This window comes from Tachypleus tridentatus, chromosome 9 (assembly GCF_004210375.1).
Source record: "Tachypleus tridentatus isolate NWPU-2018 chromosome 9, ASM421037v1, whole genome shotgun sequence".
NCBI lineage: Eukaryota > Metazoa > Arthropoda > Merostomata > Xiphosura > Limulidae > Tachypleus > Tachypleus tridentatus.
In genome coordinates, this window is record NC_134833.1 from 116,927,577 (window position 1) to 116,955,056 (window position 27,480).

General features: G+C 33.2%; 1 protein-coding gene across 1 annotated transcript in view; it reads left to right on the forward strand.

Annotated features, from left to right (window-relative positions):
* LOC143226146 (follicle-stimulating hormone receptor-like) overlaps nt 1-27,480 on the forward strand; it is a 134,992-nt gene that overhangs the window by 18,923 nt on the left and 88,589 nt on the right. Inside the window, 1 exon segment of the mRNA XM_076456730.1 lies at nt 17,453-17,656. Within this exon segment, the coding sequence (XP_076312845.1) occupies nt 17,453-17,656 (204 nt within the window).

Genomic DNA, 27,480 nt, shown 5'->3' on the forward strand with positions numbered 1-27,480 from the left:
AAAACATACTGTCGAATTTACATTTTAATATTTCATTGTTTGTACGTACTACTCGAGATACGAAAGTTCGTTGGTACATAAAAAGTTATAAAATGTATACATAACGCCAACCAGTGCCACGAGTTGAAGCAATAGAATAGTTGCTTGTTTGTTGTTTCTTATGAACCATAAGGCTACACAAAGTATTATCTGTGCTCTGCCCACATCGGGTATTGAGATACGGTTTCTAGAGATATAAGTCTGCACTGTGCCACTGGAGGGCAAAGAGAATAAAAACACATCCTATACAAAACATATTTTTACTTTTACCAAAAAGGATATATTTCTTCGGTTGATTTGAGATACATTTTGATATCCTACTGCAAATATTTCATGAGTTGTAGGAAGTTATCTGATTTTTCGTGATTGTGATAATTTTCAAGAAAAACCCACGATTGACATTAAACAAGTATTCGTTATTGTTTTTTATTATTACTTAATTTATTCCATATAATGATTGCATTAGTTAGTTAGTTATCACCATTAGATTCCATCTAGGAACATAGGGCCGCAATCGCTTGCGGATTCTTTAACAAGTATTTAAGTGAGTAGGTTGTTAGCCCACTGCACCGAGCCGTCCCTAATTTAGCAGTGTAAGACTAGAGGGAAAGCAGCTAGTCATCACCACCCACCGCCAACTCTTGGGCTACTCTTTAACCAACGAATAGTGGGATTGACCGTCACATTATAACGCCCCCACGGCTGGGAGGGCGAGCATGTTTGGCGCGACGCGGGCGCGAACCCGCGACCCTCGGATTACGAGTCGCACGTCTTACGCGCTTGGCCATGCCAGGCCTAATGATTGCATTAAACATTTATTTTTCAGTTGGTATCTATTTACTTATTGGCTAGCTATGAAAAAATCAATATTCGTGAAATTGTTTTTATAAAACTATTTTGGGCGTATAACAAGGATGAGTGAAAATATATATAAGTACATATATACCTTTTATTCTAAACTGGACTGTGAATCTATGGATTCATAGCTCCCATTTCATTGCTGAAAAATCCCGCACCATGTTTTGGACCGTTAGTGCAGTATAAAAGCTAAGGCCAAATTCTACAATTCAGTCGGACAATAACACTATGTAACACAAATTTTGTGTCTGGATAGTATGTGTTATTCCTTATTTGCTTACGTTGTAAAAGTACAGAAAAATGGCCATTATTTCCTTCAAACTTTGATTTTGTGGCCTTGATAATGAAATTTAGAAATTAACCTATTTTATATGTCAAATCGGCGAAATTTGCACATTTTCATTTACATATGATCTGAATAAAACATATGAATCAAGATTTACATGTATTTATACTAAAGTTATACAAAAATGAACAAAAATGTTTAGAAGTGAGTAGTTTTTTGAGATTTGCGACTCTAATGTAAATCACTTTCATCTATCAGCCTCCAAATATTGTCTCTCATCATGTTTTCGTTATACACTCTTTGATAGCAGCTGTCAAAGTCCAGTATATCTTGGTGGAAGCGCTGGCGTTGCTCTTCTGAATGTGTTCCCATGTTTTCCTTGCATTTATCAAGATGAACGTCAGGTATATGGACTTTCAGGACATTCTGCAGCTCATTTTACCGTAGTTCTTCACCAGAGCCTCAACCAGTTCCAGATAATTTTCTTCCTTGTGATTATTCAAGATGCCCCGAACCACTGCGACAAAGCTGCCCCAAGCTTTTTTCCCTATTCTACTGAGCTTCTTGGGGAATTCTGTGCACTTCAGGATCTTCTTTATTTGTGAACCTACGAAGACACCAACTTTGACTTTTGCTTCAGACAGCTTAGAGAAAAGTCTCGAAGGTACTTGAAGGCTGCAGACTCCTTATCAAGAGTTGTGACAAATTGTTTCATAAGACCCAATTTTATGTGCAATGGTGGGAACAACACCTTCTGGAGGTCCAGTAGTGGTTCACACTTAACATTGTGCCTCCCCATAGAGAACTCGGTCCGTTGTGGCCAGTGCTTCCTGTTGTAGTATACTGCAGTGTCCCTGCTGTCTTAAAGGCAAAGGTAACAGGGAAACTTGGTAAAGCCTCCTCGCAGACCCATCAGGAATGCCACCATTTTGAAGTCTCCGATAACCTCCCAGCCATACTCATCATACTTCATACCTGTGTATATATTACAATGGAAAGTTCTAGAAATTTCTAAAAGGTTCTTGAAAATTCTCATAAGTTCTACAACATTCTAGAAAATTCTTGTAACTTCTACACCATTCTAGAAATTTCTTGAAAATTCCTGTAAGTTCGAGAAAATTCTCTATCAGCAACTTGGCACTGAATCTACCTGGAATGTTCTGGAAAATGGGTACATTTGAAAATTTTATTACCCAAGTCACAAAAGAAAAGTGTGAAGAGAAAAACAGGTCTTTTCCATTTACTTTAAGTATAAGCAATTGGGAAATAACAATTTATGCCCAGGAACAAGAAAAAGTAAAAATTTTGTTACATAGTGTAATAGCCCACGAGCTTGCGTTACATCTGTTTGTACTATAAGAGCTGAAGTCAAATTCTACTATTCAATCACAAAGGAGCAGCCGAATAGCTTTCAATAGATGCTGTTTAGTAGTAGTCTTCTTTCTAGTCTACACTTTAAAAATTAGGAACAGCTATACAATTGTCTTTGTATAACTTTGCGCACAATTCTAAGCAAACAAAAAGTGTAGCCCACTTTTGTTTATCATTTCTACTTCCATTTCTACCCCTTCTATCTACCTTCACTTAACTGATTGCCTTGTTCTGCTATATCCTAAACCGTGCAAAAATCATTCTATATGATCATTAACAAGCTTCACGAGTGCGCTACAATACAATATTTTTACATGTTAATCAGAATTAAATGAAAAATAGTATGTTATGTAAAAATCATATGAAATCATTGAATTCGAGGACACATTGAAGCTTGACAATGGTAGTTCGTTGAATGGAAAGATCTATTCAAGTAAAATGATCCAACAAATATTTATAATCAAGTTCGTAATTTATCTTCTCTTTTCTTAAAGTTTTAGAGCTTAAAACATTTTCACTGTCTTGAACTAGGTCAAGTCAAATTACTTTAAATTGCTTAATAATATAATCGCTATTGATCGACGTGGAAACAAATGTACTTGATAGAAACTCTAAAATTGTACTTTTCCACCTTACACGCTTCAAAATAATTCAGAACCCGAAGAACGAAGAACGAAAAAAACTTTCAAGAAACCAGTTTATTACTCTGTATAAAAATAAAACTCAAATGGACTTAAAAATTTTAAGCGTCATCAGAACTTAAACTCAAGTAAATATACTAGTTATAAGTGCAGAATCTGTTTATTAGAACTGCCGATAGAGCATGCGTGATTTAAACTCGGAGAAACCGCAAATACAGCTAAGCTCCAATTCTAGTTTAACATACATCAGCAGTCTATGCTAAAACATAGTTTTTGAAAATGTATCACTCTTGTGGTTATTATGCTGACAGCTTAATTCACTTTTTTACATATTCATATGAAGCTTATCAGAAGGCACTCCCACATTGTGATGACAATATTCGCTAAATGTTAAACGATATTAAATGTGACAATGCTGTTCTTAAATGTATTATACTTTCGATTTCGTCCAAGATGGTATTTCTATCATCTGCTGATTTTCTGCGGTAAGATTAACCAGAAACACCAATCATAAATCTGTGAATTTTGTCAGTTAATTATCTGTACAGTGTTAATTCTTACAGTACGCTACCTCTGGCTTTTTGAAAACAAATTCAATTAGCTATCGCATCTCATATTGAAATACGATGAGAATACTTCAATGTTTTTTATACACAATTTTTTTTTTGCGGTAAGGTATGGCTGTGAGTTAGTGTTAAAACTACCTATACATTTCTTTGGAGGGCCCGGCATGGCCTAGCGCGTTAAGGCGTGCGCTTCGTAATTTGGGGTTCGCGGGTTCGCGCCCGAGTCGCGCCAAACATGCTCGCCCTCCCAGCCGTGGGGGCGTTATAATGTGACGGTCAATCCTACTTTTCGTTAGTAAAAGAGTAGCCCAAGAGTTGGCGGTGGGTGGTGATGACTAGCTGCCTTCCCTCTAGTCTTACACTGCTAAATTAGGGACGGCTAGCACAGATAGCCCTCGAGTAGCTTAGCGAAATTCCAAAGAAAGAAAAAAAAAAAGAACGAAAGATATTTCTTTGGAAACTAAGCATAGCTGTAATACGAAGGTACAGGATGTTCAGAAAGTCACTGTGCACTTGTATACTTATAAACAGACATATTTCAATATAGAATACAGGAGGTAAATATGAATGACAATTATAAACAATGTTGAAAGTGACCCCCGTTGGCCTCAATACAGGCCTGGATCCTTCTTATTTTGTTTCTAAACACCGCTATCAGTTGCTGGCTTGAAATAGACTGAATAAAATATGATTACAAAACTGCACAGTGACTTTCTGAACACTGTGCATGAGCTTGACTTTCTTTGCATAGTTTCTTGAACCATATCAACACTTAGGTGAGCCAGTGTTGACAATGAGAACTTATAACGGTAAAATGCAAGGCTTGATCGCTGCAATAGTCACAAATGCAAATAGGAAATTGTGTATTTTTGCTTATCGGACAAAACGTGGTAAATTTCCTATACAAATGTTTCAAGTTTGTAACCATCTTAAAGATAAAAAGACAACTTCTGAAACTTGAACAATGGCTCGAAGTGAATACTTTACAGCAACAAACGGGTTTCTTCGTGAAAGAAACTCTAAAGAAAGGAAAATGGATCCTAAGGGTATTAAGTGTATGGAGGGTAGCATCACGTTCAAACGAACGCGAATTCTTCATTGTTCCACGTAAGCTGTGATGCTGTTACATCTAATATATCTCTTTTGTGAAGTGTCGTATATATACGTTATTTGGCTTGAATTCACCTTTATCTTACTAGAAGCTGTTCCGAGAAAGGTCGTACGATATTGTCTTACAACAAGCATTAAAAGAAGTCTTTAGAACTGCCTGGTAATGAAAGAAATAAAGTGGATGACTTATGCATTCTTTGAAGTCACAAAAAATCCTGCCTTATGTTTGTAAGTATAAAACAAAATCTTATGAAGTCATACAATCTCGATCTGGTAGTCAGTTGTAACAACGATTTCATGAAATAAGACAGAAAAAAGAAGCAGGCAATGGCACATTTCAGGTTTTTCTGGCATGAATAATTTGATAGCCTTGTATAATGTTCTATGGTTTTGTTTGTTTCAGAAATTTACACAAAGCGAAAGAAGAGTTATTTATATACAGGCTTCTTATTTGACCTGATAGACAGGAATGGCGATAGCTATCAACAACAACCACCACCATCTCTTGGGTTATTTTTTGTCTGACTGAATAACTAAGTTTACCTTCTTTCTTATAATGTGTCTATCAATCCATCCAAAGTGCAAAATGTGTTTCTATGTTAACGAAACGAGAACCGCAAACTCTCGGATTCAGAATCCGGCCATGCAGCAACCTACCTGTTTGACCCTAAGCGCAAATTGCACACAATAATTTCTTTGCGTCATTCTTACCGTATTGATGGAACCGCGAATCGTATCGTTTTGAACGCTTAGGCTCACTACTAATTCTGTAAGGGACGCGTTGATTTTACATACGTGCTGAAACTTTAAAGTAACACACCTAAACACGACTACAGAACATTGTTGTCCCTGACACAGTTTAGACTTACAGCTGTTTTCTGCAGATTCTTTGTCATTAATCAAGCTACACTACTGTGCAAAAGTGTTAGGACAAGAGGATATATTGTTATTTTTATATGATTACTCTTCCACACTATTATAGAATGTAAATTTCAACATTATGGTGATGCTTCTCTGATCCCTGTTGGCAAGTGAATGAACCAAGACGAGACTACTTATCATTCATTAGAATTACCATATACCTCTATGAAAAGCATGTCATAATGATCTTCCTTGAATGAACTTATTGATAAATTTAAGGTCTAAAATAACTGTTGTGGTAACCCACGCAGTATCTTGATTATATAGAAAGAAGCTACCAAAGAAATGGTATATGGTACCGGTATATGTTAGAAGAAATCAGTTTAAGGCACCGACAAATAAACCTTATTAAAATCCATGTTCAACACTATATATCAATTACACCCAGTGGTTTTGGTATTGTTTGTTTGTTTTTGAATTTCGCACAAAGCCGTCCATAATTTAGCAGTGTAAGACTAGAGGGAAGGCAGCTAGTCATCACCACCCACCACCAACTTTTGGGCTACTCTTTTACCAACAAATAGTGGGATTGACCGTTACATTATAACGCCCCCACGGCTGAAAGGGCGAGGATGTTTGGCGCGTCGGGGATGCGAACCCACGACTCTCAGATTACGAGTCGCACGCCTTAACGCGCTTGGCCATGCCGGGCCAGGTTTTGGTATTGTTGGTAAATAATTCTACTACCAAGATGATAATGATCCTAAATACTTATCCAACCTATGATCCAACCAAAAAATTACTTAACCAAAACAGGAGTTGCTGGAATCATTCAAATGATGCAATGCCCATTACAGATACCCGATTTCAACCCAATTGAGTAATTCTGGGATTTGATAGATCAAAAACTTCAAAAAATTAACGTTACGTCCAAAAACCTTTTATGGGAGTGCATCAGACACACTTGGAGTAAAATCCCAAAACGATACTTTGATTAAATATATTACAACAGTGTCTGAAACATTGTCTACAGTTATTAAAGCAAAGGTGGGACAAAATAGTAACTGGTTACAGAACTCAAGCATTTCCACTGAGTTTCTGTTGTATTAAATATAAAACTCAACAAACTTCTAATGTCTCACATGTAATTTAACTTTAGTTGTTCTTTTAAAGTAGCCTAAAGCGTAATTTTTGACTTTGTTCTAATTCTTTTACACATTTGTGAAATGAAGCAAAAAGAGAAATGCATTTATAATTAGTGTTTTGCGAAAGGTACCAAAAAGTGGTAACATGGATAGTGGTTTGGATTTAAAATCAAGTGCATAATAATAATCATAATAAATAGGCTAGAAATATTTACAGATAACTACTTGAATGAACTTGAAAGAAACCAAAATAAAAAAATTCATCATCTAAGGCGACATCTAAGTGCTGTGGATAGGTAATGAAGTTTAATGGCTTGCGACCGTTGCTAGTCGAACATGCTCTGAACTTTGGGGCCGAGAGTACGTTATATGAGCAATGGTGTAATAACACTATCTGATCTGACAAGTGTAACACCAAAGTAGCATTAACACTTCATTTCAAGATTTTGGACGATTATGCTCAGACAAATCTTCGTGAAGCTTCGTTCTTTATTAAACAGAAACATTAAATGAAAAGCGTAATCACGTATACGGGAAACATTTGGTGGTTAGTTACTCGAGATTTGTGCAGATATTTTTTTATTTGATCAAATAGTGGAATTTAACCATCAGTCTAACTAATACGCATCCACGACCTTCAGTAAAAATGGTAATTTTAACCACTGGGTCAAGCTGAGGCACTGGAAACAACCAGTAGACTGTAGAATTACTCGAGTGTTCGGAGTATTGACTAGTAGGCTGAAAATCATGTCACATGTGTTGTTACAACAAATAGTAAGTTTAACAGGTAATCACATTTGATAGCGTAATGGAGTATTAAATGAAGTGATAATTTTGTTTACTGGAATAATAAATAGTACACTGTTTACATGATAGTACAGAGGGTGTAGTGAAAAACTAAAATACATTCAATTAACAAGATTACATGAAACGTATTTATTATTTAGGTGATACAACAACATGGATGTCAGAAATTATTTATATTTAGGACTGTCCAGGTAATAAAACCACGATGAATACGAACTGCTTAACTAAAAACAGTATACAAAAGTCTACGTAACAAAATCACCTTGGGGTTACAAATTATCTACATTAAGAGTTGTGAAGGTAATAGAATCACATGATATCAAGTTATTTGCGTTAAGGGGTTTCTTAACCAACTGGGCAGAGGAAAGATTACAAATTATCTATATTACGGAACAAGGTAAAACCATGTGAAAACTAAGGATTTGTTTCAAGTAGGAACAATAGTTTCAAGTTTACCAAGAGGTGAAGATTAAACTGATATATATAGTTAAAGCATACCTTTAGTTTAGACTATTTGATTACAAGTTTTATCTGACTTAAGTAAGACTAAGGATAGATATTTTTTTAGAAAGTGACTATTTATTCAATTACTACTGTTCTGTCTATTCATTGAAATAACGTTCGATTTCCCGATGTGGCTTTGCTGTAAGAAAACACAAACACTCATCGAAATAACATATGCACTATATCACTAGCAGTAGGCTGAGGTACCAGTCATTTTAGTGTATCAAAGCGCATAGTAAATAATATTTATTACGGGAGAGAGTTGGCAGATATTTCTAATAATGATATGTTTTTTAAAAAATTTCTATCTAACATAATATATATTCCGTTCTTAACTTTAAACATTTTTATGACACGAGGCATCTTTATGAACGGTTTGAAGATGCGTTAGGTTTTTTTTTAATAAACATATTTTGACATCAACAAAAACATACATTTGTAAGCCCAGTCTTCACAATGTGAACTTTGAGTGCTCTTTCTCTCTCCCTCTCCCTCTTTTTGACTTCACCTCTTGTTTACTCTCTGTTAGAGCATTGAATGCTTTAATATAACGCAGAAAGTAGGTTTCGGGAAATTATGTCGACAGGAGAAAGGGCAAGATAAACACTACGTGATATTCGTCGTCTCAAAAGGCAGACTTTGTACGTGGGACGAAGAAAGACGTATTTTAGCCTTAGGGGAATTTTAATCTCTTGGCTGTAAAGGCAGATATCGGAAACTTTTAGGAGTAACATATAAATGTGTTAATTTATTGAAAGACGGAATTAGTTGGTACTTCATCAACACCTACAGAAAAATGATAAACTACTGCATAACTCCCTTATGACTCCGTTTTCCTTCTTTTTTTTTCTGGTAAATGTACTTCTATAATTTCTGCTAAGTACCGTTCAGTTACTACTTTCTGCAGTTCCCAAAGGAAATGTATATATATATATATATATAATATGAAGGAAATAGCAGTAAGAATTCTTGTTCATTGCTCTTAAAATATTACCTAAGCTCTTTCTAAATTATTTTCTTGTAATTTTTATGAGTATATCCGCCGATAGAATGGGGAGTTAATAAGTTTACTCTTATTCATAAATACGAGATTTATGAAAAAAAAGCAAATATTTTCAGACATTTTAAACAATTCTCTGAAGTTCAACTGTAATATTTTTTTTATGAAAGAAACTATAACTTGATTCTTTCTTGCTATTTAACAATGGACAGATTTAGTACAAAATGAAACGATTTATAATTTGATTTGGAGCGTAATTAATTTTTCTGTAGTGAAAATTTAATCATTAAATCATAAAAAATTATATTTAATCTTTAAATATAATGCAAATTCTACTCACAACGTATAGACATGATAAACTTACATAGTCCCACATTTTCGTAACTTTCGTGGTTGGTCCGGCATGGCCACGTGGATAAGGGTTCGACTCGCAATGGGATTCGAATTCCCGTAACAAACAAATAAGATTTTCCTTTATACTTGAGGGGCGTAATAATGTCACGGTCAATCCAATTATTCATTAGTAAAAGAGCAGCCCGAAAGTTAGCGGTGGGCAGTGATGACCAGTTGCCTCCCCCTAGTCTTTTACTGTTAAGTTAAGAACGGCTAGTGTAGATAACCCTCGTGTAGTTCTGCGCGATCTTCCACAAACAAACAATTTTTCCTGGATACTCTCCCAAGAGTATTATTTAATACTAAATCCTATATAAATTTAAACTAAATTTACCTGAAACTTCTGCAAAAACGAATGGAAATGGAAATACACATTAAAATATACAAATGGCTAAAATTGCACCAACTTACATATACACGTGTTTATAATATTTAGAACATTTCTCTATAAAAGTATTTTTCCTTCAATGAATATAGATAACTACTTTAATTGCAAGAAACATGACCTACTACGCTTTCATATTTTATCCTGATAAACATCTATCAACTAACAAAGACGTTATTTTTATAGGCGATATTGATATTTCTACCATTTGTGTCAATTCATATTTTGTAATGCTATAATACTAAAGAAGGACCACTTTATTCTTCAATGTTAATATATACATATATCATAAATTCAATGGCGATGGTTAACAGTCTGTTAATGTCGTTGACAAAAATAAAATCCTTTGTCCTAGATTGCTTGTAAACTAAAGTAATTGGTTTGGCAAATCTATGGAGTCTTGCATCTGAGTTTAATTATCTGTCAAATAACAGAAATGCTATTACACAAAGTACATAAAGAAAAGCCTGAGTATATAAGTGATTGTATTAAACATTTTAAGAGAAAAACATTCTATACGTAATTCATAACCTAGTAGCAGATGCAACATTTCCTGTAGAGAATGGTTTATTGTTGTACTTTTCTGTAAGACAAAGAAAACAACTTAAAGGTGAAAACAGTTTTAACTGTTATGAAGCTATTAATAGAACATTTAAATTATGTTCACCTAAATTTTGAACAAATATCAGTATCTATTTATAATATTACACTATTTATAGAACATTCGCCCATAAGATCTTAGACCACTGTCCCATTTATATTCACCTAGATACTAAAAAATACCAGAATATATTTATACTATTATACTATTTATAGAATATTTAACCATAAAGTCTTAGACTGCTGTTCCTTATATTCACCTATATACTAAACAAATAAATACACGCTATTGGTCTTGAAAGATGAGTCATTGAATAGAATAGAAAAAAGTATTTTGAACATTATACTGAGGTCACTTATGCCTCGTTTTCAGCAATATCTTGTTAGTCATCACAAGTAATAAGTGCTTCTTTATGTAACGTTATCAATAATGCTGAAAGTAATACAAAATTAGAAGTATCCACATTTTGCAGACGTATTAGTCTTCTATCCCTATCCCTGTATGAATGCGTACCATAACAATGTTTACCCTAATTTAACACCACATTATTAATGTGTGAATTATTGTTTCCTTCGTTTCGAAAACTAGACGAAAAACTAAACACCTATATACTAACAAGAAAATTATAGAGTGTGAAAAACATTGTATTTACAGGATGAAGGACTAGAAATTAAATCAGCAAAAGTAAGAAATTTGTAAGATTAGATACCATTAATTTTTAAGGCCGTCAAAATGAATTGTTAGAAAATGACATATTTTTAGCTATGAAGTACTTATCGCGTGATTTCATAAAAAAAACAGTGCTCTAGATTCAAAACGTAAACGCTTGCTTTAATTTTGATTTCTCAGGTGCTTGTTTAACATGTTACTTAGCTTAATCTAAGAAGTTACAAAGGATTCTTAGAGTTTAATACTCACTCCCCTTCACTATGTAATGGGTTTACTGTTATACATTTACTGTAATATTTGGGTTTGTTTCAGTTTAATTCATGTGACGTTTATGTACAATATGTATTTCGTAAGTCTAAATTTGTAAAAGATTCTCAGAAGTAAGAATCAACAATATATTTTACGAAAACACCAGCGTATCTTTGAACATTGTTGAACATTCGAGAATATCGTGTAATTGGTATAAAAGTCAGTCGAGACACAGCAAAAAATATTTTTCGGTTAATTACAGTCAGTATACTATAAGCCTTGAAAGCTATAATTATGATTAATGCTTATTAATCCGAAAACAACAGGATTTGAACATAAACGTTTATAAATTTCAAATATTACAAATTTTAGTGAATTAACTATGAATGTTAATATTTCTATGAGAACATTTAATATCTTCATCAATAAAAAGTAAGCTTGTAAGCGGTATGAGACCAGCCAAGAAAAGACAGCTAGCTAGCTCAAGCGAGGTGTAACAATATCAATTTAAAATAAATTTGTTCGTCGTGGACTTAGGACGTCGATGAAATATTCAGTTCTAGACCAGATAAAAGACTCAGCATAATTTATAAGTTTGTAAAATTATTGTATATAAGCCAATATGTTTAATAACTATTTATAACAATCGTTACTATAAATTGTGTTGTTATTTGTACACTACAATAAATTTGCGTCAAAAAGGAAAACTGTGTGTACAAATCTTGTTGGCAAGTATCTTAAATTTGATACATATTGACATTCAATTAACTTCTAAATTAAAATTAAAATTTCTGGTTATTTGAAATCGTAATACGTAACATAATAAATTTGGAGCTAGTCTGTGATAAACTATAATAATTAACAATTGCTTTAGGTTACTAAGTGTTGATTTCTACATTTGAATCTGAAACACTATAAGACATGGGTCTTTAATAAGACTGAGGTATTTCCGTGCAAAATGTTCACTTTCTTAGGTAATTAGTTTATAATATGTGAAAGAGTATAAATTTTGAGGATTGATGTATTTTAAAATACAGATTTAATTGCTGTTCATACCTTAATGTATCGTAACACTGTAGAAGAGTTCACAAAGGAGAGTTCATTGTTCTTCTTAATTTAGTGTATTTTACATGGAATGCTGTAAGATTTTAGTAACAGTTTCTTCTATGAAACGAAGAGATCACTGTCAAGAATTATGCCATATACATCTGTAACTTAATGCATTATTTAGGTTACTCGTAGCATAATAAACTACTTAGGTTTTAAGAATCCTTGTAAAAACATTTACTTGACTTCCTGTTACATTTATCATCACATTTCATGGGTATATTAAAAGGATTTCGAATGCAGTTAAAAGATAAACCCCCAACATGATCCTAAGTCTCAGTAGACACAAACCTTTTAACATAAGGATACGAGTTTGCTCTTCTTTGAGCGACATTTATTTCGTCAAAGAGAGAGTTCACATAGAGTGGCACGCAACAGTCGTGCGTGGGCACAGAAGCGAGACGAGTTTGTTAGTTTCAGAAGTTCGCGCAAAACCACGAAAGGTCTTTCTGCAAATAGCTAACCCTCGGATCTAGGTTTTAGTACACTAACCACCAAACAGGTCGAAGATGTGTGCTTCATGCCGTTTCATCAAGCTACTTAGTTTTTGTGTTGGATGAAAGGCCACCTCAATAGCAGCGTGATGCACAAAATGAACAATAACAAAAAACGTGCTCTCAAGTCAATATTGTGCTCTTTTTACTAAGCACACGTGTAGAACCAGTGAAGTAAGGCATATTTAAAAAGAATTATCAGTGTTATTGTGTTTAATGTCATACAAACAGTCCATATATATATACATATGACGTTTCGCACGCATAAGGCTTTTTATACTCTAATAGAAAATACAGCTACTTTTTCTGTATTCCAACGGTTGCCAGCAGTACTACGCTTTGGTCTTAAAATTAATATGTTCATTCTTGTCAGTACTCTATTGATCTATTTATCAGTGACAGAAAAAAACTTTGTTGCTTTCAGTATTTTTATACTACAATGACTGACAACAGTAATGGTCTTGAACAATTTTTTTTTTAGTTGTGGTAACTTTAAACAGTATATAAAACACTAAGAAAATCAATACAAAGAACTGAAAATTTTACTTCTATTTAAAAGGACAGAAACAAGAGGAAGCATCTTACTTAATAATTCATATCTGTTTATATTCAGTCACACTTAAACCTGCTATAACTCTACAACTTGGAAATGCTGTGGAATGTCTTTGCTTTCTTTCTTTTGCAGGAAAAGTAGCAATTAATATCAGATTGAATAATATTATCAGGCATTACAGTTTCAGTTATGACAGACTCTTGCCAGTCCCAGCGAGAACTATCTTTTACGAATTATATGTTTTGGCAAACTTTCTATAGAGCCTCCGTTACATTTGAACGTCAATTACGAAAGGCCCAGTATGGCCAGGTGGTTAAAGCGTTCGACTCGTAATCTCAGGGTCGCGGGTTCGAATTCCTGTGACAAGAAACATGCTGAACCATTCAACCGCAGTGGTGTTATTATGTGACGGTTAATGTAAAAAAATAGCCTAAGATTTGGCGGTTAGTGGTGTTGATTAGCCGCCTTCCCTCTAACCTTTCACTGCTAAATTATGGACGGCTTTGCGCGAAAATTCAAAAAACAAACAAACAACTGACTTATAAAACCACTTTCAGCAAACATAAGGCATGAATGCCCACCCATTAAAGTTGCATCAGAAAACGTCGTATGCAAGTGATCGAATGGAATTGCTGTAATTTCTGTTTCTTTAGCCAAATGTCGGTTTCAAAGTGTGACCGAAGCTTGTAAGCTTTAAGAATTTCCTACCCTTGTTTATAATCTTAATAATAGTATCAGGAGACGTGCCCATCTTCATCAGAATAATATATAGGGACGGAGATTGTTGTTTGACCATATCCTACATTTTGTGAATGAGACATTTGTTTAGGTAGGCTTAAAGGTTATGGTCTTTAGTGCAGTCCTAATTTCTCGGTTTTGTGAGTTTTTTTTAATCAATAAATAATGGTGGAAGTTAGACCTACATTGTTTGAAAGTATTGTTTATGGTCCACTCAGTGGCACGGCGGTATGTCTGCAGACTTTTAAACTTAGAAACCGGGTTTCAATACCCACGGTGGGCAGCGCACAGACAGCCTATTATGTAGTTTTGTTCTTAATTAAAAACAAAACAAATGAACAAAAACTTGTTTTGCGAATATTCTTTTTCAGAAATGTTTTTAAATCATTTTTAGTCAAAAGTATGTTTATGGAAACATTAAATTGTTGAATGTTCAGCAGTTTGTCATGTTTTTTGTTCAAGTTTGTGCTGAGCTACACTAGGGCTATCGTAGATAGCCGTCTTTTACTCTTAAATGATAGACCAAAAGAAATGCAGCTAATCAGTTCTACCCAATGCTAACTAATTTGTCGTGAAGAAAATGTATATCAGTGTTAAATATATCGCCTGTGGTGCCAGAGTTTACACCTACTATAACACGCCACACTACCTCAGTATATAATGCTAGGAAATTAAAGTGTGATTAACACTCGAAAATGCACTGAAAATTATTCATGGAAAACTCAAATATGGTGATAGGCGTGCTTAGTGTGATTACACTGGAAAATATTTCATTATTATAGTATGAAATTACCAGTTTGTTTTATACCACCTTTAGTTTTATATAAAATAGGTAAGTTTTAGAAAAAACAAAACAAAACAAAAAGAGATGACGTTTAATTCATCTTCACGAGCACGAAAAGCCTCGTGGTGTTGAAAGAGAATGTTTTCTGTGTGTTTATTACGAAACTATAATTGAGTAAACCGCCATATGTATAAAGTCATTTATATCTATATCTTCTGTTTAATAGAATGACTAATAAATTACTTGTTCTCGTTAACACTAAAATTCCATGACTACTGAAAATTTTAAAGGAATTTTTAGATTATTAGATGGCTGCCTTTTATCCTTAACAATACTGGTAAAAGATAATCGTCAGTCAGGTTTCCAGACATCTTCAACTTGTTCTTTCAGTATTTGCAAAATTTTGATGAAAAATTTGATTAAATTTTCCGTGAAAGGCAGTAAACGATCGATTCACATTTAACTACAAATTAACCTAAGTTGAAATTGAGTTTGTCTCAGCTGCTAACCCCTTCCCAAGTTGTAGCTTTTAGTCGCTTGTTTAAGTTAATCCCTAGTGGAAACGAATTACGGTTGCTTTCACTTGCAATGATTTCCGATTGACTATAGATTTATTATGCTGTAATTTCCGCTCAAAGTAAAAATTATTTTTGGCTCAAATAGTTGGGAACTAATGTAGTAAACGAATACGTGATCAAGAAGTTACAAAAAGTTATAATTATTTATCTTTATAGAAGCAAATGAAATGAATTGCAGTGACATGTTTCATGTTTAATTGCAGAGTAATCTATAAAATATACGTATTATTTCATAAAATCGAACGCTTAATTTGGTCACTTGGGGCTGTTCAGCACTAACATATATTCATGTTACTTTGTAACTTTCCAAAAACGTCGAGATTAATTTGCCGAATTGAAATAGATGAGTGTATAGATAACATTTCATCTTCAGAAGACAGTTAACATTCAGTATAGGACAGAAGACAGTTAACATTCAGTATAGGACAGAAGACAGTTAACATTCAGTATAGGACAACCTGGTTCTGAGATAAAATTTCGAACTACTTCTGGTCTCTATAAAACTAAATAATATTATTGCCGTCAACAGAGCGAAACCTCAGATCCCTGTACTTGGTCATCTTCTTAGCATTTAAAACACTAATCCTCAACCAAGTCTACTTTAATAGCTCATGAGTATTGCTGAAATGACGGATGAGAATTTTAATGTGTAGTTCAGGTTATATGTCTTCATAACTGCGTTCTAATAGTTTTTTTTTATGAACACTAGTATATATTTTTACATTTTTAACGTTTTTCACTTAAGAGGTAATATAAATAGATTACTAGACATTTTTTTTGTTTTGATGTAATATCCCATGAGAGTGCTATAAAGTGCTAAGTACTTAAAGTGATTTTACATAGAAAATAACGATAATTTCTACGAAGTTTCGAAATGCAAAAATAAAATGTTTTAAATGAAATTTTAACACCTGCTACAGTTTAAGATTTGAATAAAAATTAACTAAATGCAATTTTATATAATCTGAATGACGGTATATAAATGATATGTTTTTATGTTATGAGTTCTCAAACTAAAAACTGGCCCAAAAGATTAGAGAATGCATGTATAAAACACATCCATACACATAAAAAATCAAACAATCGGAATTCTAACATTTACATTTTCGTTTGTTCTACTATTTTGCTTCAGATTTTTTTTTTTTGCCCTAGAGGGCTGACACAAAGCAAGGTCCGGCATGGCGAGGTGGTTAAGGCTCTTGACTCTTAACCTAAAGGGGCGCGGGTTTGAATCCCCATTGCACCAAACATGCTCGCCCTTTCAACCGTGGGGGCGTTACTATTCGTTGGTAAAAGAGTAGCCCAAGAGTTGGCGGTGGGTTGTGATGGCTAGCTGCTTTCCCTCTAGTCTTATACTACTAAATTAGGGACGGCTAGCGCAGATAGCCCTCGTGTAGCATTGCGCGTAATTCAAAAGAAACAAACGAACACAAAGAAAGTTGGGCTTGCATCCTTAGAAGACAGAATAAACATACTATCTGCATCTCTGATAAGTTTTTATAAATGTGTTCATCCTTTTTCTTAATAAACGCATACCATGTAGAAAAGCTATAATTTCTTTAACTTCCCATAACTTATGTATTTGTAAACATATTTATATTTACACTAATTTAGATATTTTTATGTATATACATATATATAAACAATGGTATTTTGTTAATCAACTTTATCAAGATTGGTAACGCATCATGTACTTTATTCTGCTATTTTTAGGTCCGGCGGATCTGTTTCATTTCTCCCTTCGGACGTGAGCCATGAAGATTTCCAGTATCCCTTCACAAGAGACGATCCTTTCTCCCATAAAGAGGATGGTTGCTTTTGTATGGAAGACCCACGCGATCACGTGCTGGCTTGTCATTGTCGGGGTGATTCTGTTACTGACATTCCTTCCAATTTAACCCAAGGAGTCGTCAGGCTGTAAGTTTATTAAACGAGTATCCACGCAATTTTGGTGGCTCCACCTATGTTTAATAAATAAGATAATTTGCACATTAGAAATTAATTTTAAACGATGCTAAGTGTTCTGATGTGATTTATTATTTCCCAATAATCGTTAGCTATCCCATTCTTTATATATTAAAAACATAACCATAAAACATTACATAATAAACGGCATGTTACTTTAATATTATGATGATCAGAGTCATTAATTATCAACTTACTTGACAATTTTATGTTAATAAAATATTTAAAGAACATAACACACCGAGAAATATTAATTTTAGGTTTAATCAACGTTTATCTCAGATTAAAAGATTAAGTTTGATATGCCCATCATTAATCACGTGCTAAAATATTTGTTTTTGGTATAGTTAAAGTTAATAACAACCATATTTAACTTTCATCTTTAATGATTTCAACATCAATCTTATTCTGAAGGTTAACGTTTGAAATATCCAACAATAATTTAAGATTGAAATATTTAATTTTTATTATTATCCTTAGCTTGTTTAGTGCTCCTTTCACTTGAAGTTACAGTTTGGATTCTCATATTGGGAATTCGAAGTGTTTTTCTGTTGAATGTTTTGATATTGTTATTAGGCAGATATATGTTACATAATTTTATAGCCTAAAGTAAGCTCTATTTAAAAGCGTTCGTTTATATTTATTGCTTCAATAGTACAGTTTATTTCGTGAGAAAAAAAAAATTTCTCGAGGGATATATTTACTGTACGAGTTTTTCTTTCTTTTTATTTCTTACATTACCTTAATTATCTGTTATTTTGTGAATATAGTTTAAGCCATTCTCTATTCTGTCTTTTAACTTTCATCGCATCCAGTTTACCCCTGTTTAAGATAATAAACATTGCTTGTTCAGGGTTTATGGTTAATATTTGTTTACTTTAAAAATTTTACATCCATTTGTTTGACGTACTTTTCATAAACTGTATCCGATTATGCTCTAATTAGTGTAGCAATAAAGTACTGGAAGTTATTTGATACAATGATTGTTTGTTTTTTGAATTTCGCACAAAGCTTCTCGAGGGCAGTGTTAGCCAACTCTTGGGCTACTCTTTTACCAAAGAATAGTGGGATTGATCGTAACATTATAACGCCCCCACGGCTGAAAGGGCGAGCATATTTGGCGTAAATTAGAGACGGATAGCGCAGATAGCTCTAGTTTAGCTGTGTGCAAAATTCAAAAACAAACAAATACTTCATCCTAAAGTGTATACAGTTGTTTTAAAAAACATAACCCTTTCGATATGATTTTTATTAATAATCTACAAAGTTTTTCATGCAAGTAGCTATAACGTTGTTCAAGGTTAGTCTGCAAATATGTCATGTCAAAATCTGCAATTTGTTATATGTAGTATGTAAACATTTTTTGAAAAATGTACAGCATGTTCAAGTCTAAGGCTCAACATTTCTGTGTAAAATTTGTAATGTTTTATTGAGTTACTAAAAATAGAAACTTTATTGTTAAAGACAATTGTACTTACATTTTAATAAGAAGAAAATCGTCATCGCATTGTCTAAACCTAAGCTCACACACAAACAAATAGTTTTGTGTATGCAAGCGACTATAAAAATATAATTAGGCTAGTATTTTTGTTTGTTTGTGTGTGAGGGGGATAGTTGCCAACAAAGCTATCTGCGTTGTCTCTCTGCCAAGGGAATGGATTTTGATTTCTAGCGTGTGTTTTCTTATAGCAAAGCCACATCGGGACATATATTGTGTCCATTGAGGTGAATCAAACTCCCAATCATAACGTTGTAAATCCGTTGACGAAGGACGATTTCTTGCATTATAAAAAAAATTGATTAGCTATTTTTAATATCTATAATTATCCAAAAGAAACAATATTTGTTACAAACGTTCCTGTTTTTTAAATTCATTTCATTACAGTGCATAAAATGACTATAGCCTAATTTTTACAATTATTGTGCGACCGTTCATGATTCACGTCCGGTTGTCGCAAAATTGCGATCCCAGTTTTGGAGCATTGGATTTTTTTTTTATAAGAAAGTTAATCAAATCCAACTTCTTGATAGGAGTAGCCCATAAGTTGGCAGTGAGTGCAGCTGATTAATCTCCTTTTCTGTAGTACATCAGGTAAAAATTAGGGACGGTTAACGCTTGTTTGTTTGTTTTGAATTTCGCGCAAAGCCACACGAGGGCTATCTGCGCTAGCCGTCCCTAATTTAGCAGTGTAAGCCTAGAGGGAAGGCATCTAGTCATCACTAGCTACCGGCAACTTTTGGGCTACTCTTTTACCAACGAATAGTGGGATTGACCGTCACCTTATTACGCTCCCACGGCTTAAAGGGCGAACATATTTTGTGCGACCGGGATTCGAACCCGCGATCGTCGGATTACGAGTCGAACGCCTTAACCGCCGTCATATTATAACGCCGCCATAGCTGAAAGGGTGAGCATATTTGGTGCGACCAGGAGTCAAACCCGCAACCTTCAGATTACGAGTCGCACGTCTTAACCCACTTGGCTATGCCGGGCCACGGTTAACACACATTTTAATACCATTGCTGACTTGAAGATGTTTCCTCGTTTGTTTTTAAATAAAATATAATGTAAGCATGTGTGACATGTTTCTTTGATAGTTGAATTCTATTAATGTTTGATCAATTTTAACAAAAAATGATAAGACAGGTAAATAAATTAGTAGTCATAAAAAGGAAATACTTTCTTCATAACAGAGTTATTGTACAAACATGTTTAAACTATCCGTACTTTCGAGTCTGCAGCCAGTGGCACAGCGGTATATTTACGGACTCATATCATTAGAAACCGAGTTTCGATACCCATAGCGGACAGAGTACAGATAACCCCTTAAGTAGCTTTGTGCTTAATTCCGAACAAATAAACTTAAGGGTTTAAAAGATATAATAATGTTTAAAATATTTAAAAATGAGCTTTTAATATTTTCCTATTACTTATTATTCATAGTTTATTGAAAGAAAAATAAAGACATTTCTCCTGAGAGCCTGTTCTGAAAGCTTCGTTATGAGCACAAGAAACGCTATGTCCTTGTATGAATACTTGTTTAGATTGAAACAGATTTGTCAGACTGACAAAGCAACAGTAACAAAACAAAAACGGCCGGCATGGCCAGGTGGTTAAGGTGCTCGACTCGTAATCCGAGGGTTGCGGGTTCGAATTCCCGTCGCACCAGAAATGCTCGCCTTTTCAGCCGTGGGGGTGTTGTAATGTGACGGTCAATCCCACAATTCGTTATTAAAAGAGTAACCCAAAAGTTGATGGTGAGCAGTAATGACTAGCTTCCTTTCCTCTAGTCTTACACTTCCAAATTAGGGACAGCTAGCGCAGATAGCCCTTGTGAAGCTTTGCACGAAATTCAAAAACAAACAAACAGAAAAAGAAAGATATCATGGGAAGGAACTCCAAAAATGACATATTTACTGCTTTGGAACATTAATCAAAAATATATATTTCATCTCGTTATATGTAGAACACGAGCAAGTTTTGGTAAGAACTTATTTAAGTTCTTGAAGATACCAGTTTAAAATTATTACTAGTTATCAAATACTCAGTTTTTAAATTCTATATTTATTATGAAATCTTATTTACACATAAACGTTTTTTTGTTTTATCGCCTGAATATAATTATTATTTCATCGCATATTCGTTTTTGTTTAATTCTACGGAATGTTCAATCTGTACTCTGCCTGTAATTACTGTGAGATTGGATATTGTATGTAATCAGTGATATACAAGTTAGCCAAACAGTAAAGGATCTAAACCCGAATAAGACACTACCTTCTTAACCAATGTTTGAGGCAGTTTTTGGAATATCTAATAATAATAATTGTGATCTCGTTTGCATTCGAGACATATATTAAATATTATGAAAGTTATTTTCTGGGTATATATATATATATACTGACTTATAACTTCTGTAATTACTTACATTTCTGGTTAGTTTTATTACATTTGTTTGAGTTTGCTGTTAAGCGAAATTTAAGCTGCCTGACATTGGGTTATTCCCAAGAGCTTTATATATATAACTGATATTTCTTTCTTGACACACTGACGAAAATTATCTGGAAAATAGTATTTAAGCTTTGAGAAACACTTGGGCCATAATCGCTCTCTCCAAAAACTCAGGCATGTATGTTTTTAATGTCTATTAAACATATGTCGGTTATTGATTCTGAGAAATGTTTTCAGCAGTTGAAGCCGATAGTTCTATAGGATATCAGTTGTTACATCATGGAAATTGAATTATTTTAAATGAAAATAATTCACAAATATCAGTTAATTAATTCTCATTATGTCGGCAATATGTGCTTGAAATATTTATATTAGAAAACATACTTGAGTTTCTTGACAGAAATATTTTTGAAGCGTCTGCATAGTTTGTTAAGGTGGCACTATATAGATTGTCAGGCATTATAACAGTCACCTCAAAATCATTACAATCGCTACAACCGTTTGTTTTTGTCAAACTCTTCAAGAAACGTAATCAACTTATAAGATAAAAGCTGTTTAGAATCGTGATATTTAAGAATCATAAAAAATCTCACAATAAGTACATATAATTATTTATTTATTACACTAGAAGTCTTATTTTATAACTGATTTCATTAATTGACATTTCTTTTGAGTGTTTCTATTTTGTTTTATAAATTGCTCTCCCTATTCCTAACAATATGTATCTCTAATTTCCCATATATTACTTGTTACTCAATAAACCACATTCCTTTTTCTCAGAAGATGATGTTTTACTTACTACAATATTCAGATGTAGTTAGTAAAAATATCTAGCCCATCGTTATATGGAATTACTTTTTGTTTTTGTCTGTCAGATATTCATGACATTAGTGTAGGTTCCTGCATCTGCATCTGAAGTCAGAGAGTCAGCGTAGGACTTGGCCAAGCGTGTGCTGAGATCCGCGGTATTATATTGACAGTGAAGTCAATTACGTGGAGGAAAGAGAGTCAGTGTGGTAGAAGAGGCGCGTAGTTTCACTATATGGGGCATTGCTGCATTTGCTAATGTTCACTGAAGTGGAATTATCACGAAGATTGGAAGGTTGAGTGAGACAACCCAATTCATTGCTATGCATGAGAATGCCACAATATGCCAGTAGTTACATCTGTTGTCACACTAATGTCATATTATGAGTGTAACAACCAAACGACCACAAAAGTATTAACATTAAATAACATAATGAAAATACAAAATTAAGAAATTTTGTTTTCAATTCATGTGTTCGAATAAAACAAAAACAATTGGATAAACGGAAAATCTGAATGGCGAAACAAGACGTTAATATGATCTTATTTCACTTAATAACATCAGGATGAGATTTTACATGCAAGAAGATATAGGTGTTTACGTAAACATTTTCATTATTGTAAAATGAGATGAGAGAACACAAACTGATATTTATTGCAAAATAATTTTATAATATTGATTTTTAAATAAAATAATCTGTAAGTGTAAAGAGATTTTTTTATTGAAATTAATTAATTAATTAATTATTAATTTGAAACTATATTTCAAAAACTCTGCTAAAGCAATGACAAACACCATTTTCAATGTTTGCTATTGTGAGCAGAGCCCTTGATGAAGAAGGCCTAAAACCGAAACGGAAGGCCACTAAAGTTGTTCAAAAAAGTGTTTTGGAGTTTTGTTGTTGTTTGTTATTAACCACAAAGCTACGCAAAATATATTTGTGCTCTGCCCATTGTGAGTATAAAAAGCCGAATTTTAGTAGTACCACTGTGCTAGTGGGGGCGATTTTGGAGTTGCAGATCCTCTGATTTAAAAATCAGTGGATTAGTGTGTTTAATGTAATCAGTTATTAAACAATGGGTCATAAATATAACTATACACGAGTCAAATACACAGACAATTACTAAAAAAAGAAAGAAAACAGAAATGAAAAATAGCAGGCATTCACCAAGTTACGATTAAGAAACGTAAAAAAATTAACAAAACACAAGTACCTCGCATGAGAATAGCCAAGAAACATGTAACGAATTGCCTGTGAGGCACAGCTTTAAGTCTGTGGACTTAAAACTCTAGAAACCAATTTTCAATACCCATGGTGTAAATTTGCGCTTAAATATTAACAATTGTTAAATTAATTTTAACGTGTATGTTATCAGATTCTTTTACTTTGAATAATATTATTAACGAAAATGTATTATATATATGAATTAATAATAATATGTGTCTTATATAGCACCGTCATTTTAAAAAATAAAACTCATTGTGCGTGCTCATGTGTTTTTTAACAACTATTCCAAACCCTCTTAACCGGAAGTTTTCTTTAGCGTGAAATACAAAATCATCTTATAAAGTTACTCTTTCAAAAGGCGGGAAGATTACAGACTATAAAAAAATCAAAGTAAGCAGAAGGTCGTACTATTGAATACCCTTGGTTTATTGACTGCCACATCTGACAATGAAAACCTATTCTATGGCTAACGTTCATCTAAGTCCTTTTCATCTAAGATTTTGAGTTGAATGTTGTTTAAAAGAAATTACAACTTATTATTAAGTTTTGGGCCAGATTCTCTTAGAAATATATTAGCATATTAAAAAAAAATCCCTCTGTATATCTAAGAGTTTTAAAGAATCAATACAAACTGACTGAAAAGTAATTTAAAAAAAACTGCTGTAGAAGGTTTCTCTTAAACACGCGTTACGTTTTCTTTATAAACTTTCACGGGTTTTTGCGTGTGATAGATGATGTGTCTCAAATCGGCTTTTTGGACATTTAACAGTATGTGCTATCCCTTCTTCTTTTTGTTTTGCTGATAATGAGAAGTAGGAGAGGGGGCGTTATGTGAACACCATGATGACTTCAACTGCTTTATTTCTTCTCATTTCAGAGTAAAATGAGGCTATAATCTATGTGACCTTCGTATTTAGTTAGGTAGTAAAGAGAAAAATGTTCAATAAAGATGAAAACTGTTTGTTTGATTTGTTTGTTTACTTTGAATGCCTTTTATGTGCAACAAGGCTTCTAACAGGACGTGGAATATGATAGATAGTTTAACCTGAAGATTAATAAGAAAAAGTTCGTGTTTTCAATTCAGCCACCAGGCTACTGCATAAGTTGAAATAAAACTGTTTGTAAACAGTTTATATGTAGCAGGTTTAATTAAACGTTTAAGGCAGAGTATGCGAGCACATAACTCAAATAAACGATGCAACAAAAGACGGCTAATAGAACATCAATGTTACTGTGTAGTAATTCTTGTGTTTTTATCAATGTTACATATTGCTGGTTGATATCAACTAAATTCAGCTTTTCAAACATATTCAAATCATTTTTAGGCTTAAAAATTTTTATATGCATTTTCATAGTTTTATAAGTTACATACTGTTCTAATAAATTGTGCTTTACTGGAGCATATTAGCTAATGTACATCTATCTGGATTACATAAGTTTTGTATGATTTTATGTAAACGATAGTAATAAAAATAGATTTTTGACTAGGAATAGACTATCGAGTTGCATAAGTATCGAAGAAATGTATTTTAATGATATTTAACTACTTTACTAAAACGCTGATACTGGATGAATGAAACGCATGTATTTTCGTATGAACATTCAGATATCTTGAAATTATAGTGATATCTACTCAAGCGTTAGCAGAAGTTACGTAACACATGGAGATGGTTAAAGCTTTTGTTGTCGCTGTTTACAAGGATGAGAAATGCACGTTCACAGCTTGAAACTGCTCTTTACCCTGTTAAACCAGAGAGATTTTCTCCTTAATGATTGATTTTTCGAACTATCTAGTTCAGTTATATGAGTTGAAGACGGCACGTGCTACAGTACAGTAAAGTGTTTTTACTCTTGCTTTTGCCACCAAAGAAAAAAATATATGTTCACACTTTGAAGACAAAAGACAGAGGTTTACTGAATCTATCTCTACAGTTTTAACTTACTTTACGAAGATTTTGTTCACAATAAAAGGGATGTTATTTTGTACAGTTAAAGTAAATAACATGTAGCTTAAACTTTTTATGTAATTTGAATAATTTAGCAATTAAAAGTGTCAAACAGCAGAACACCATATATAACCACCAGAATAGTAATGAGACAAACTTGAAAGCTAGAACTTTCATATTGGTTTGTTTTCTATTATGATTACTTTATCTCAGACAGACAAGTGACTATTTTTGACGATGTAATAGGATTTTAGATAATGGATATCCAATATCTCGAATAGTCCCATGAGAACACACGCAAGACGTCACACAGTATAAAAGTTTAAATCCTTGAAATGTAATATTTTCATAGCAACATCAGAGAAAAAATTCGAAATGGTAGATTACTAACATAAATAGTTTTGGAATTTAATCTATCACGTTTATTTTATCGAAATTTCTGGTTACTGAATAAGCTAACTACGAATTGACAGACATGTTTTTGTTTGATCAGTGTTAAAAATAAAGATGTTTAAAAATTTGTAATATGTTATTTTGTTTGTAGCTAGAAGTTTTACTTAGAATCAAAATAGTTTCTCAGTACTTCGAAACTAAGCCTCATCACAGAGTAAAAAATATATAGAGAACCACACAAAATAATTGTATCATGCTTCAAAATACAAGCAATATTATTAATTATATTAATTATTAATATAACATAACATAATGTTTAGGAACAACAAGGGACTCGTTGGACCATCTCGGCTGTCTCATCCTCTAAGCCAAACAAAATAAATTAAAAATTAAAGCCAGCCATTATCATTCATATACCTATCAAGATTTATTTTAAACACACTCAAATTTACTGCATCCACAACATCTGAGGGCAACCTATTCCATAAATGAATCACCCTATTTGAAAAATAAAATTATCTTAGCTAAAAATGGATTATACCTTGCTTAAATCTATATTTCTTTTCCCTAGTTCTATAATTCTCTCTATTAAACATAAAAAATATTTTCCATTCATTTTACAGTCTTAAACACTTCAATAAGATCCCCTTTAACTCTTTTTTTCAAAGAAAAAACAACTTTAAGTATCTTAATCTCTCTTCATGTGACAACCACTCTATTGCAGGTAAGATTTTAGTAACCCTTCTCTGAACCTTTCCAACAATTCAATGTATTTCCTAAGGTAAAGAGCCCAAGACTGAACAAACACTCCAATTGTGGTCTAATCAGTGACCTATGTAATACAATTATAACATTTTTCGATTTATATTCAATATTTCTGTAGACACAATCTAAAATCTTATTTGCCCTACCATTAGCAACATCACACTGCTTAGATGGTTTAAGAGACATACCAACTATTACACCAAAATTCCTTTTTAAATGACACTCTTAACGCTATTCCCATTTAAGTTATAATTCAAATAATGATATCCCACGTGCATTATTTTGGATTTATTATAACAGAACGTAATCTGCCATTTATTTGCCCAACTCGCTAAATGATCTAAACCATTTTGTACAGCTGTAACATCCTCTTCACAGCCAGCAACACTGAGGACCTTGATATCATCAAGAAATCTATGTTATGTATTGACCATTTCTTTATCTATGTCATTAATGTAAATCGAAAACGCGATGGTCCTAGGACTGAACCCTGAGGTACACCACTTCCAACATTAATCCAGTTTGACTGAGCTCTATTTATAACAACCCTTTGCTTTCTTCCATCAAATCACTCCTCTATCCAGTTAATTAATTTATCCTCCAATTCTCTAAAGATAAGTTTCTTTAGAAGCCTTTTATTAAATGCTTTCGAAAATCCAGATATATCAAATTTACACCCCTACCTTC